The sequence below is a fragment of the Neoarius graeffei genome, chromosome 5, assembly GCF_027579695.1.
Source record: "Neoarius graeffei isolate fNeoGra1 chromosome 5, fNeoGra1.pri, whole genome shotgun sequence".
Taxonomy (NCBI): Eukaryota; Metazoa; Chordata; class Actinopteri; order Siluriformes; family Ariidae; genus Neoarius; species Neoarius graeffei.
The window spans coordinates 83,766,966-83,781,130 of NC_083573.1; the positions used below are offsets into that span (position 1 = coordinate 83,766,966).

Below are 14,165 nucleotides of genomic sequence, written 5' to 3' on the forward strand. Positions count from 1 at the left end.
TCAAATCACTCATGACAACCGCAGGGTATCATCTACATAATTGAACCGTGGCGTATTCAAAAGGCTACCTTATATATTTTAATATGGAGATACGGACAGGGATTGTTAAAAGGTTTTGAGTAATGGAACAAAACAAGCTTTTCACTCCGTGAAACCTCCATCCTACCATTAGGAGCTAGGCACTGGAGAAGCTTTCATGTATTGACAGTTGACTTTTTCCCAGATAAAATGCATTATTCATGCTTCCGCTTTGATCAATAGCGACCGTCGACGTGAACTAGTTGGACTTAAGATCTCAGACTGCTTTTGCAACGGTACTCAGTTCTTTGCTCCGGCAGGAATATTTGCTGCTTGACAAAACCAATTTCTCATTACTCGGCACTCTCAAGGGACAGGAAATTGTTTTTCCCGGAGCTTTGCAAAACGGTTCTTTGGTTTTTAGGATGTAGTGTGTCAAAGTCTCTCAAAAAGACAAACTTTCCCTTTGGAGAATCTTAATGTGCTATACAGATGCAGGTGCCTCCTCAGCCTTTGTCACGCTTTCGCAAAATCTTCCTGTTGAAATCAGAAACGCAGCCCTTTTTTTTTTTTTAGAGAAAAGTGTGATAACCTTTCTTGAAGTCTGTTTTTGGTGTGCAGCATGTTAAAAAAAAATAAAAAATCAAAAGTCTGTGATACGTCTTTGATGGGAGTGGGCTTTCAAATAAAGCTCAGAAGAAAATGAGAATCCCAATCTGACGCCCATGAATAATATACAGCAGGAATATGCTGCAAATTGCATTGGGCAAAATTAACGAAATAAACAACGAACTGCTGATATAGTAAGTGAGGTGAGGTGAAGTAGGGAGGAGTGGGTGATTTGTGCATGCCGAGTGGATTGCACCATTAGAGGGCGAGAGATTGTTGTTGTGGCTCACCAGCAAGCTTAATGAAGGCGTAATGAAGAATTCGTCTCCCTTAATAAGGCTTATAATTAAACCACTTCATGAGTGCAGGTTGAAAAGAGACAGAAAGAGAGAGAGAGAGAGAGAGAGAGAGAGAAAGGGGGGGGGTCTTTAAATTATAAATCACTCAACCTCACTCATTCTCAGCAGTCTTCCAGCTTTGTTCCCTTGGAAACAGATGTGCGAGGCTAAACTTTGACATCTGATTGGCCAAGAGGGAGTAGCATGGGAATATCACATCAGGGCTTGAAACAGAATACATTTGATTTGCCTGAGATTTTCCTGCCAGAAAGTACCTCCTCTAATCAATACTCTTCTGAGGATTTGAAGCGGCTGCTGGATTTTGCCTCTCGTACTCGGCGGGAGACAGTCCATTTAGATTTTCATTAAAATCTGAAATGACTAAACAAGTTCCAGTAAGTAGAAAGGGCTGCTTAATTACACTAGATAAAATATGAAATGGCAAGTGTGAAACGGTGTGGAACCACGACACTGATTGAAAGAGCCGACCGTTTTTTCGCCTCGACTTCTTTCACAGCCATGCTTTAGTGGAACCCACTTAGAGCCGACGTAGAGAATAAATTATTTGGCATTTCAGAGCTCTTCTGCACTTAGATACGTTCCATGTCTTAGTGGGTAGAGATTTGAAGGTGTCGTTTTTAGCATAAACAAAACCAAACCAAACATGTGCTGTAACACTGGTCTACAGCCAAAATGCTTCTGAAATAAATATAGTCAAACTTTACTAATTCTGGGTCGCTGGGAGCAAAAATGAAACTTAAACCTGTTCATTGACTCTAGTTTTCAAGATTGGCTCGATGAATAAATCAGTGGCGGCTGGTAGTCTTTCAAACAGGGGAGGCTGGTCGGTTACGATATTTCCAGATTTTAAAAGAAAAAAGAAAAAACACATCAATTTTGCCCATACTCTTGCCTCTGATCTGGCTGATTGTTGGCAGCGTCACAAACTGTGAAATAACAGGTTATTTTGGCCCATTAGCCTACTGTCCAATATACATGATGGTGGTGTTGGGGGGGGGTATATTTTAACATTTTATATTTAAAAATTGTGGCATGTTGTTTAAAAATTGATCATTATTGAAAGCAGCTCTTTGTCAGGAACCTCAGCAGTAACAGCAGAGTGTTCTGGAATAGGCACAAGCACTGACCTTGGGGAGCCAAACATAGAGCTGGGTGCCACACATTTCATTCAATGACACTTTCCCTATATTTTACTTATTTTGACTGAGAAATGTTTTATTGACAATTTTGATAACCCTTCACTTTTAATCCAGGTCTGTAGTGTGAAATGTTCTCGGCTGTGTTTTTGTTTAAAAATGTTTTCCAAATTGTAGCTGTGTTTAATTCATATCCAGAAAAATATATATTCCAATATAATATACTCAGCATAAACATTTTAAATAGATTCTATATTTTTGGTCCATCCATGACATATTACTAAAGTAGCCTATTTACTGTTGTTGATGTGGGTCACTTGCTGTTAGCCAATTCACTTTCTCGTACCAGGAGAGCTGAAAGGAACGAGTATTATTCCCTACCTTTTTCACCAAGTCAATTTGAGGCGTTGGTCTACCCTGCTCTTTAATTTTAATTTTTTCCTCGAAAGGAAGACTGGCAAATGGCTTCGCCAAAATTAAATCAGCGATGCTTAGCATCCGTGCGCAGCTTTCTTGCTAGCTGACTAGCCCCCTCAAGTTCAAGTTCAGTCACTCAAATAAACGACATTTCTGGAACTAAGATAGCAAACTTGACAACACTATATTTACACTTTATTTACAATGAAAATATATACAAACTAAAAAAGCTGGTAGAAACCGTATGTAATGAATGAAATTGAAATGTAAGCTGATCTCTTACAATACACCACAGCACTTGCAAATCCGCATGGGACTGAACTGAGATTCACCGCTGCCTGTCTATATTTGAAACGAACTGTCAATCAAAGAAAATATCCGGCCGCTTTCACCAATCACCAGTCTCCTCGCGGAAACTGCCATGTCCCTCCCACTGTGAGGCTGGGAGTCCGTAGGCGGGCATTTTCGCAGTATTTGTCCAATAATCGTCTTGCATTTTGAGATTGAAAAGCGCATAGCTCCCAAATGCCATTGAAGTCCACTGAGGCTGGGCTGCATCGCGCTGTCACGAGGGGGAAAACTCACGCACACATTAGGCGAACTGGGGAAAGTTATAACGGAATGATTTCGCACTGTAGTTGGGTTGAGCACATATATTTCTATGATTCTGGATCTGAAATAGCAATGTTATAAGGTTGGCTAGCGCAATTCATCCTACACGATGTTCGTCATTTTTAGAGGAGGCTGAGCCTCCCTCGTTGTCTTAGAGCAATCGCCCGTGGAATAAATCTATGATTGGGTTTGGATAGTACTTAGTTTTATCGCAAAACAATGAATGATGCAATCTGAAGCCGGTATTGCATCATACATGATTTATTCCTAGAAGTCACTGAAGATGCAATCATAAGTCAACTTACATCACTTTGCTGAACAAATTGCCCTGTATCAGCTAAAAAAAAAAAAATACAGTGCTCTGAACTCGAGATTAAGTCTTTGCTTGACAAGCTTGACAAGAGATGCTCTGTTTCATGAATACAAGAGACAAGCTGCCAAAAAGCACTGAGTACACACTGAATAAGGACTAAACCTATTCAGTACTTATACATAATTGTTTTTTGCCATTTGGTTCATAATACATTTTATTTATATAATTTTTTTTGCTGATTTTCTAGTGTTACATTAAGAGACTAGGTGAAATATCATAAACCAACCATAAACACATAAAGAGACCAAGGTTTACAATTTATACTTAAAGGGGAACTGAAGGCAATTTTTTTATTATCAAAATTCTATTTATCTCATTTTATTAAATATCGGAATGCATTTTTGATCGCTATTTTGTCACTGCTATAGCAAGTTATGAGTGTTTGAAATATGCTATGTAATACATCAGTCCATATGTCAAAGCAATGGCCATAAACGAGATTCGTTGAGACCTGTGTGAGACATCATAGGATGGAAGTAAAACGTACAGCGGAAATCAAAGTGACCGACATCTGCCAACGTTCCCTGTGTCCAAAATCGCTCACTCATTCACTACTCCCTATATAGGGAATTACTATATAGAGGACTATACAGTGAGCTCATTGGTAAAATGAAAAAACGCTTTTGGACACTAGTCCGTCGCGCTGGTATTTACGACATTACTGTCGCACAATTAAAACGTGCCAGATCAGGCGGCTGGTGGGGTTTCAAAATAATAAATAGATGCATGCGTTTTTGTGATAAATCCATATTATACTGAGCGCATTTCCCACATTAATCAATACAAAGTACCTGCATCTTTTAGTTCTTTTAAAATCAAGGCTGAATACTTTCTTCTTTGCCGCTGCTGTTTATTAAATCAAATTTGAGACTTTTAATTTGATTTCTTTCAGCACGACCGCAATGCATGATGGGATATATTGCTTTGGTGAGTGACCATCGGTTGAACACTACTTTTCGTGAGGCATTGTGGGATACTTTAGTGCACTATATAGGGTGCAAATAATCCTCACTAAGGTTTCGGACAACATGGCAAAATGGCGTCCCTACTATATAATGCCCTATATAGTGAGTACGGAGCGATTTCGGACACAGGGGTTGTCAAAAGACGCGCACGCCCTCTTTCGAATGCTGATGTAATCAAGCCAGAAGTTTGTTTTGTTTTGATAGCAATCAGGAAAGTTTGAAAAAAAGTAGGCAGTAATCGTCATTTAAACTCGTTTTTGTACAATATTTCGTTTGGAAAACAGTTTTCAAAATGGCAGCACTGACACCTGGCTGACACTTCATGTTTCGAAGTCTCGCACAAGTCTCGTGAAGATCACACGGGTAAGCGACGCCTGCCGTGGACCAAATGAACTACATTCAACATGGCTAAAAACCGAATAGGCCGATAAGTATAATATTTAATCGCAATTAGTTGCCAATACGAGTCACGATATAAGGTTACTGAAACCGAAAACGTAACTGGATAACACGTTAATTAAGAAATAAAGCAAGTTTAAAAATGTTTAAAACGTTACTATCTACACAATGTACATAAGTATAAAATGTAAAATATCTTAAATATTTTGGAAGCCGTAGCCTATCGGCTGTTTTAATTGTCATATTTGAATTCAGCACACCAAATTTCATAACAAACAGCCAATTTCATCTCTGAAGCAGACAGCTTCTGAAAAATTGTTGACCAGTTTAATCAGACCGATATATAGACCCTTAGTTGTGGTCTTTAAAACAAGAAGAGCCAATTATCGATTGTCTTTCAGGCAGCATCTTAGTGGAACAGTAGTCTAAAGTGTAGTCCATTTTGTAAGAGTGAAGACCAAATCAATGCTATATTCAGACGATCCGATAAACCACAATGCAGAGGAGACTTTCAAGGCAGACATTTTTAATAGGGGAAGAACCTGGAAGATGGACAGCTAGCGATAGGAGAGAGAGAAGAGATGGAAACTGAAGGACTGCACACAGCTCACTTCTTGTCTAGCCTTCACATTGTACCCTAGAGTCTCTCTCTCTCTCTCTCTCTCTCTCTCTCTCCTTATACCACATGAAAGAATTCCCGTCCTTTACATGATGGCCTCAGGACAAAACTTCTGCCTCATAGGAAGCACTCGAGAGCCTCTTCCTGAATCAAAAGCAGCCTGAAACACCATGGTTCCTCCTCCCTGCTGGACCAAGAGCTCCTTCTATTGATTTAATTAGTCTGTAAGTTAGAGCATGGAGCCCTCCAGGACAATATTTTGATAGTAATAAGGAAAAGTTTTTTTTTTATGGACTGTTTGAAGACCTCCCCCACAAATATTTGACTGAGGGCTGGCTCGGATATTAGCCCCCTGAGGAATGAGGGAGGCCTAAAACTTTCCGCAGAAGTGAAGATTGTAAAATAAATAAGTGCAGGTTTTGATGATGCCTGTGGGCCATGAGTTATAGCAAAACTAAAACTTGCAGAAAAAAAAAAAGTATGTACGCTGATGTCACACAATGATCCCTTCCTGAAAATTTTAATCTAAAAGCATACTTGGGAAGAAATTTGTTGTGCATGAGAGAAGATTTATCCGAGCATCCTGTTCTAGATCGAATCCATACTGAGTTCAGACCAAAGCAGATGGTGTGTTTCATGTACTCACTGTTGTGGCTAAAGAAATATAGAGCCTGGGGGATCATCATGTGGCCTTTGAGGATTCAGCTGGTTTATAGATTTGCAGTAAACAAAAGGCTATTCGAACAAAATAGCCTTCATTAAGAATGACAAAAGCTTGACAAAACAATAAGCTGTGGTGAAAGCTTTAAGGCCTGGTCCCAAAATACCGATAACTATAACTACGACTATAACAATAACTATAAATAAATCAGTCCCCTGTAGTTTATGAGGTTGGTGCTCACACCAGACCGATAACAATACCTATAGCCCAGGCCTGGGTTTATCCGTATCGGTGAGATTGCTTCTGAAGCGATTTTTCCAGGCCTGGACCTGATCCGATAAAACATCTGACCAATCAGGTAACTGTTTACATGTGACGCTGTCTGAGCACGTCCTATTTTTCCGCCGGGACATCTTTGTACATCCTTGTTGCATCATGGAATACAGATTCATAGAAATTTAAAAATATATATATAATACAAAGCGCGGATCTTTTATCCACGGATATGTGATTTTTCCATGAAATATCAATAGTAAATTAATAAAGTAAACATATAAATGCAGGTAAGATATTTTTTTGGGGGCTTTTTCCACCTTCATTGGATAGGACAGTGTAGAGACAGGAAATGAGCGGGAGAGAGACAGGGAGGGATTGGGAAATGATCTCAGGTCGGAATTGAACCCGGGTCACCGGATTTATGGCATGGCGCCTTATCCACCTGAGCCACAACACCCCGCAGGTAAGATATTTTAATTATGAACTTCGGCAGTCCAAACATTTAATTCTTCTTAATTTTTTATCCGTGATGCATCATCCGTATGAAATCGGTAACCAATCTGTAATACACTGAAACGTCCGTGACCAAGACATAAATTATTAGCATCCGTGATGCGTCCGTATTAAAATCCGTAACCACTTCATATTTTGTATCCTATTATTATATTTCTGTAGTGTGTGATCTATCTGTATTTTTTCAACCACCGGAATGTGTACATGGGTTGTTTTGGAGTCCAAGCTGTACAGTACGACCCGGAATAATGTGCAGTATACTGTACTACTTGGAAAAAAACTTCCATGACTATTCCTAAGTTGCACGCATTTATTTCCCTAAGTAGCAGCACCAAGCGATATTATAGTCGGGATTATAGTTGTGGTGTTTCTGCTCCAGACTGGTACTACATTCAAGCAGAGGGATAGTCAGACTTGTAGGTATAGGTAGAGTTATAGTGGGACCGGGACCTTAAATCTGGTATCAGTTTAGCACAGAACTACCTCAAACACTGAAGACTTGAAGGTCGACAATCTACCGGATATTGTATAACAAAGTAGGCACTGGCAGACATTTTTCTCAAGGTGAAATGCTTTCAGTTTTACTTCATCAAAGCAGGAAGTTTGGTTAATGTATAAGTGGTTATCCTGAGCTACCTGTATCCATTCTTTGTTGGAGTCTTCCATTGGCGTCCAGCCGTTTTCAAAGTTATTGAGTCTGGAACGCTGTGCAGCCCAGTTGGGATTATACTCCGACGAGGCCTCGATCTGCTCTGAAGGAATCTCGCCGGACTCTATACCCAACGGCTCCAGGCAGTCAAAGTCTGAAAGTGATAGAGACAGGGAAAGAAAAGTTAGAGATGAGTTCTTAATAAAGCATACATCCCACGCAAGCTTGAAGCACAGCCGTCCTCTGGGGACTGGGCTACTCACACATGCAGCACTTTCCATCTCTGGTGACCAGAATAACACACGAGCGCTCTCTCCTTCGCTATTCAGACAAATGGTTTTAATGGATGCACTCTAGAAGTGTACTACATTATCACATCAAATGTTGTTCATAAAACATTCAACTTGAAGCTTGAAGGAGGAAGAGGAGTTATAGAGAACATGAAGAATGACTGCACCTGGTCGGAAAAGTTTCTCTCTTGGCAGATGTATGGATCGGTCAAACATTAAAGCTGTTTGTTTAGGCTTGTGCTGCTGGAATGGGGAGCCAAGGAAAGGAACATATATCACTCTGATCACGCTGCCACCCAGATTGTGGGCATCACACTCACACTGTTTGTGTTGTCGTGGGGCAATCGACGAGAGGCATGTCGGCTTGGTGGCTAGGGACAAAGAATTTCAGTCAGAGTTCAACCCCTGACCCCGGAGGGCCACTGTCCAGATGCCCAGAGACCGAGGGGGGGGAATGAGCTCAGAGATGAGGCTAATTTACGAGTCTGCATACATATGCACAATGATGCACTTATTATCACTAATTAACACTGTAGTTAATTGCCCAGACCAAAAGCCCAGACACATGCGCACACACACACACATTAATGCAGCGTGGGTACATTTTCACATTGCCTAACCATGCAGCTAAAGCAACCAACATTCGCAATAAGTACACACACACACACACACACACACACAAAACCCAGAGACGTTGATCTGGATACTTGTAACAGATGGACAGAGCATCTGTGTTATCTGATAGACAGCAGTTTGAGCTGAGCACACTGACTGTTCACACACTGCATCTCCGTTTTCTCATCACACACACACACGTACAAGATATTAACTCCCCCTACACTCTCTCTGACTTTCTCTTAAAAACATCTTCCTTGTCATAAAGCCAGGGTTACATTACGCTAGTTACAATAAGGTTTACTCTACAGCTTATCTGCCAGTTTTGGGGCAGCTAGAATCTACCGGTACATTTGGAATAAAAGCATGCACACTTATTTCTCGCCTCCCGACTGAAGGCAGAGTGTATCAAATGATTGAGTTTTTGACCCGACTCTCGATACCATCAACAAAACTGCAGCACATCCTGTCAATAAAATTAAACAGTAAGTACAGGAAAGTGGATAAATACAAAGATCAGACAGGCATTCGTATCCACGGTGGAGCTCTTTATTGGAGTTGTAGGAGGGAAATGTGCAATAAAAAAGGCAATTTTTATGTGAATATAGAGGGTTCAGTCCAGTTTAGCAAAGAATTGCAAGTTGAAAAAGCAAAAAAACCAACAAGAGTGCTCTGAGAGCATAATATCCCCGGCTGGCTCTGGTAAAATGCGACTGAATTGAACGAAACTGCAATATGCGCGTTATCGACATATAACAAAGAATGCTGTCAAGTTTCGTGAAATTCCTCCAAAAATTGAGAGAGGAGTTGATTTCAGAAGGTGAGTACCCTTCCTGGGACGGATGGACGGACGGACATCGCCACGACATAATCCCTCTTCGGGCCTTTCAGCCAGCGGGGGATAAAAATTGTGAGGGAAGTTGATTTCAGAAAGCAAGCACACCTTGATGAAATTGCCAAAGTACAAGTTTGTTAATAATAACGCTGGTAGAATTTGCCCAAATTAAACAAAATTTCAATATGCGTATAACTGTCATATACTGTAACAAAGCCTTTTGCCAAGTTTGGTGAAATTGTCAAAGTACAAGTTATTTAATCAAGGGTCAAAACTTTCACAAATGAAATTAAATCTCAATATACTGTACGTATTACCATCATATAACAAGGCCTTTTGCTAAGCTTCGAGAAATTCGTCCAAAAACTGTGAGAGGAGTTGATGTCAGAAGGCAAGCACACCTTCATGAAATTGTGAAAGTACAAGGTCGTTAATCAAGGGCCACAACTCGGGTAAAATGCGACCGAATTGAAAAAATTACAATATGTGTACTACTGACATATAACAAAGCCTTTTGCCAGGTTTGGTGAAATTCCTCCACAAATTGTGAGAGGAGTTGATTTACGAAGGAAAACACACTCTCATGAAATGGTCAAAGCATAATTTTGTTAATCAAGGGCTGTAACTCTGGTAAAATGTGACCCAATTTAACAAAATTACAATATACATATAGACAACGTCTCATCTCATCTCATTATCTCTAGCCGCTTTATCCTTCTACAGGGTCGCAGGCAAGCTGGAGCCTATCCCAGCTGACTACGGGCGAAAGGCGGGGTACACCCTGGACAAGTCGCCAGGTCATCACAGGGCTGACACATAGACACAGACAACCATTCACACTCACATTCACACCTACGGTCAATTTAGAGTCACCAGTTAACCTAACCTGCATGTCTTTGGACTGTGGGGGAAACCGGAGCACCCGGAGGAAACCCACGCGGACACGGGAAGAACATGCAAACTCCGCACAGAAAGGCCCTCGCCAGCTGCTGGGCTCAAACCCAGGACCTTCTTGCTGTGAGGCGACAGTGCTAACCACTACACCACCGTGCCGCCCTTATAGACAACGTATAACAAAGAATCCTGCCAAGTTTCGTAGCCTGGCAAGCCAGACTAAATGTGAATATTTAGTCTGGTCTCGGTCGTAGACATTTCCGAAGGGTGTAGGAGGAACAAACCGCTGTCTTTCAAACTGTCTCTGTGCGTATAGGCCAACGCTCTGACCAATCAGCGCAACAGTGACTGTGACGTAGTCAGAGCGACAGAATGCATTGGGGGAGGCCTTAAAATAAATAATTTTTCAAAATGCGTATTAATTAATAAACAGGTTCTAGATATTAAGAAGTTTGGAGATAATGACCACAAGTTTGGAGTCTGTACCACATACTTAAACATACACTCTTTTTTTTTTCAAGGGTTTGCTTAAACTGTTTGAGAGTTTTTATTTAGTGGTGTTTGGTGAAATAATTTCCCTTAAATTTAAAATAACGGGAAAATAAGAAACAATCAAAAAGTAATGTTTCAAAGCTGTTTATTAATTCTTCGTACTGCACAAACTAGCCCCATCCTTTTGGCTACGAGCGGAGCCAGCTGGTAGATCAGACTTTTGCCATAGCCGGTCGGCAAAACAGCGAAAACGTCCTTCTTGAAAAGGAATGAGCGGAGAGCCTCTTCCTGCTCATGTTTCAACGAAAACTCCAAGTCTAATTCTTCTAAAACTGATTCCAAAGCGGAGTCAAACGCGCGCTGTTCACTAGCCGTAGCCATCTTTCCTGTTATGCTTTCTCCAGCGTCGCGCAGCTTTGTCGTCACTCCTGCAAAAGCCCACCCAAAGAATCCAAACAAAAACCTTGCGTTGTGATTGGCGGGCACGATTTGATGCCCGGGGTGTTTTGTTGATATGGTGCGAGGCTAGACCCACTCGTAGGCAAAAATATTTTTGCCCGCTAGGCGGGTGGGTCTAGTTTACTAGGCTACAAGTTTCGTGAAATTCCTCCACAAATTGCAAGAGGAGTTGATTTCAGAAGGTGAGCACCCTTCCTGGGACGGACGGACGGACGGAAATCACCATGACATAATCCCCCTTCGGGCCTTTCAGCCAGCGGGGGATAAAAACGTGGTTCCTTGTTTAGTGTAATTCCTGATTTTTCATCATAAAAATCTACAAAAATCTGATTGAATATGTGTCACGACAGCTTCAAATCATGGAATCAGATCTTAAACTATTCAGTGAAGATTTAAGGAGGGTTTAAGCAGGGTGAGTGTTTATCCCATTCTACTGTACATACGTATAGCCCATACATTCTCTATTATTCTATTCACATTCACTGGATATGAGCAATCGTGTGCTCTGTTTGGCGACTCTCCTACTAGGATATCAGCTCATATACCATGAGTAGAGAAAAATAAAATGGCGGAGCACGTTGCTGAACCAACCGAGGACGAAATAAAAACCCTACTCAAAAACAAAACCCCAAAAATACAAAAAAGCAACAAAATATGGAATGAAAGTATTTGATGGTAAGAACATATCTTTTTTATTTTTCAAGAAGTATTATTATTATTATCGCATTTTTCACAAATTGCTCCTGTCATTTCGCTGGTTTGTTTACATTCTAAGCGGAAATGATTTTGTTGGACGCTTTGTATAAAGTTTTTATTTACTGAATTTGCAAAAAATAAAAATAAAAATGCTCTGTTTCTCAAAAGCCAGTGAATGTGGATAGAATAAAACGGTGCCTTGTACCGGTTATCAGCTCACGTACGACTTGATTTCGTGGAATAACTGTTAATGGTATAGTTATACTGTACTATCAAATTCCTATTATATAATTTAGCCTCCCTTACAGAATAATCATCTCATCTCATTATCTCTAGCTGCTTTATCCTGTTCTACAGGGTCGCAGGCAAGCTGGAGCCTATCCCAGCTGACTACGGGCGAAAGGCGGGGTACACCCTGGACAAGTCGCCAGGTCATCACAGGGCTGACACATAGACACAGACAACCATTCACACTCACATTCACACCTACGCTCAATTTAGAGTCACCAGTTAATCTAACCTGCATGTCTTTGGACTGTGGGGGAAACCGGCGCACCCGGAGGAAACCCACGCGGACACGGGGAGAACATGCAAACTCCACACAGAAAGGCCCTCGCCGGCCACGGGGCTCGAACCCGGACCTTCTTGCTGTGAGGCGACAGCACTAACCACTACACCACCGTGCCGCCAGAATAATCATACAAGCATGTAAATCCTTAAGAAATAAACCTCCTATTAAGCATATAGACCTGTTACATTTCTCTGACTCTCACATGTTTGCATTTAACCCACAGCCATTTTCCCCACTACATGAGCTCGTCCTTTGCAGCACCCTGCTCAGGCATCGAGGAGACTACGAAACCCACGGAATGCAAATTTATGGAGCTGATAAATAATTGATAGCTTGCGTCTGTGTCTCACAGCTCCAGTTCGGCAGACACAGAAATAGTTCCCTGGTAAGGGCAGAAAACAAGCAGCGAAGACAAAGCTGCTGCTTCAATTGCAGCAATCAAAAATCTCAGTAGACTATTAATACAGTAGACACACATCACATTCTATTCACAATGATGTACGTTGATTGAGTTTTGGTGGCTCATTTAGTAAGGAGGGTTTAATTAAAGGTCCTGCTCAAGAAATCCTGGCTGGCAGACGATGTAATGATCCACTTTGGGTGGCACGGTGGTGTCGTGGTTAGCACTGTTGCCTTACAACAAGAAGGTTCTGGGTTTGAGCCCAGCGGCCGACAGGGGCCTTTCTGTGTGGAGTTTGCATGTTCTCCCTGTGTCTGTGTGAGTTTGCTCTGGTTTCCTCCACAGTCCAAAGACATGCGGTTAGGTTAACTGGCTACTCTAAATCGCCCGTAGGTGTGAATGGTTACGGGATGCAACCTGCGTAGGGTCCCATCATCTCTACTCTTGTATTGCCATAGAACAAGATCCTCCCAGGCCAAGCAGTGTGGATCAGCGTCGCGAACTGATCACCACTCTAAACAAATTCTTCACGAAAGTCTCCGAGGTGGGCGGCATGGTGGTGTAGTGGTTAGCGCTGTCGCCTCACAGCAAGAAGGTCCGGGTTCGAGCCCCGTGGCCGGCGAGGGCCTTTCTGTGCGGAGTTTGCATGTTCTCCCCGTGTCCGCGTGGGTTTCCTCCGGGTGCCCCGGTTTCCCCCACAGTCCAAAGACATGCAGGTTAGGTTAACTGGTGGCTCTAAATTGAGCGTAGGTGTGAATGTGAGTGTGAATGGTTGTCTGTGTCTATGTGTCAGCCCTGTGATGACCTGGCGACTTGTCCAGGGTGTACCCCGCCTTTCGCCCGTAGTCAGCTGGGATAGGCTCCAGCTTGCCTGCGACCCTGTAGAACAGGATAAAGCGGCTAGAGATAATGAGATGAGATGAGATGAGTCTCCGAGGTCATGGATCACATGCTTCTTCGAGCACCCCGCACTTTGATCTTGGAAAAGATATGTGACCTTGAGCTAAAAATACGAATGATCAGGTTTGACCAAAAGAGAGAAGGCTGGTATAGACAGGGAAGTGATTTATGGAAGCACCATGATGGTGATGTATTCAGAGATTAAATATGTTATTTAGTCAGAACATCTCTTAGATTAGGGTGAGGAAGTGAATTCTCTTGGTGAGTGAGTAAAAATAGTGGCAGGGAGCTTGTGTGTGTGTGTGTGTGTGTGTAAGACAGGCTTCATAAAACAGGGGAGATGGGCCATGACTTCTTACACATTCACTTAATGAAAGAGTGCCGCAGCTGAGCATTTAATATCTTCC

The 14,165-nt window shown here is 41.8% G+C and overlaps 1 protein-coding gene across 2 annotated transcripts in view; it reads right to left on the bottom strand.

The window, feature by feature from the left end:
- The window catches only part of nrp1a (neuropilin 1a), a 182,951-nt gene that overhangs the window by 73,657 nt on the left and 95,129 nt on the right, over window positions 1–14,165 (bottom strand). For both annotated transcript variants that reach the window (XM_060922477.1, XM_060922476.1), the window contains exon 6: window positions 7,594–7,760. In XM_060922477.1, coding sequence (XP_060778460.1) covers window positions 7,594–7,760 — 167 coding nt within the window. The remainder of the gene's footprint in view (window positions 1–7,593; window positions 7,761–14,165) is intronic.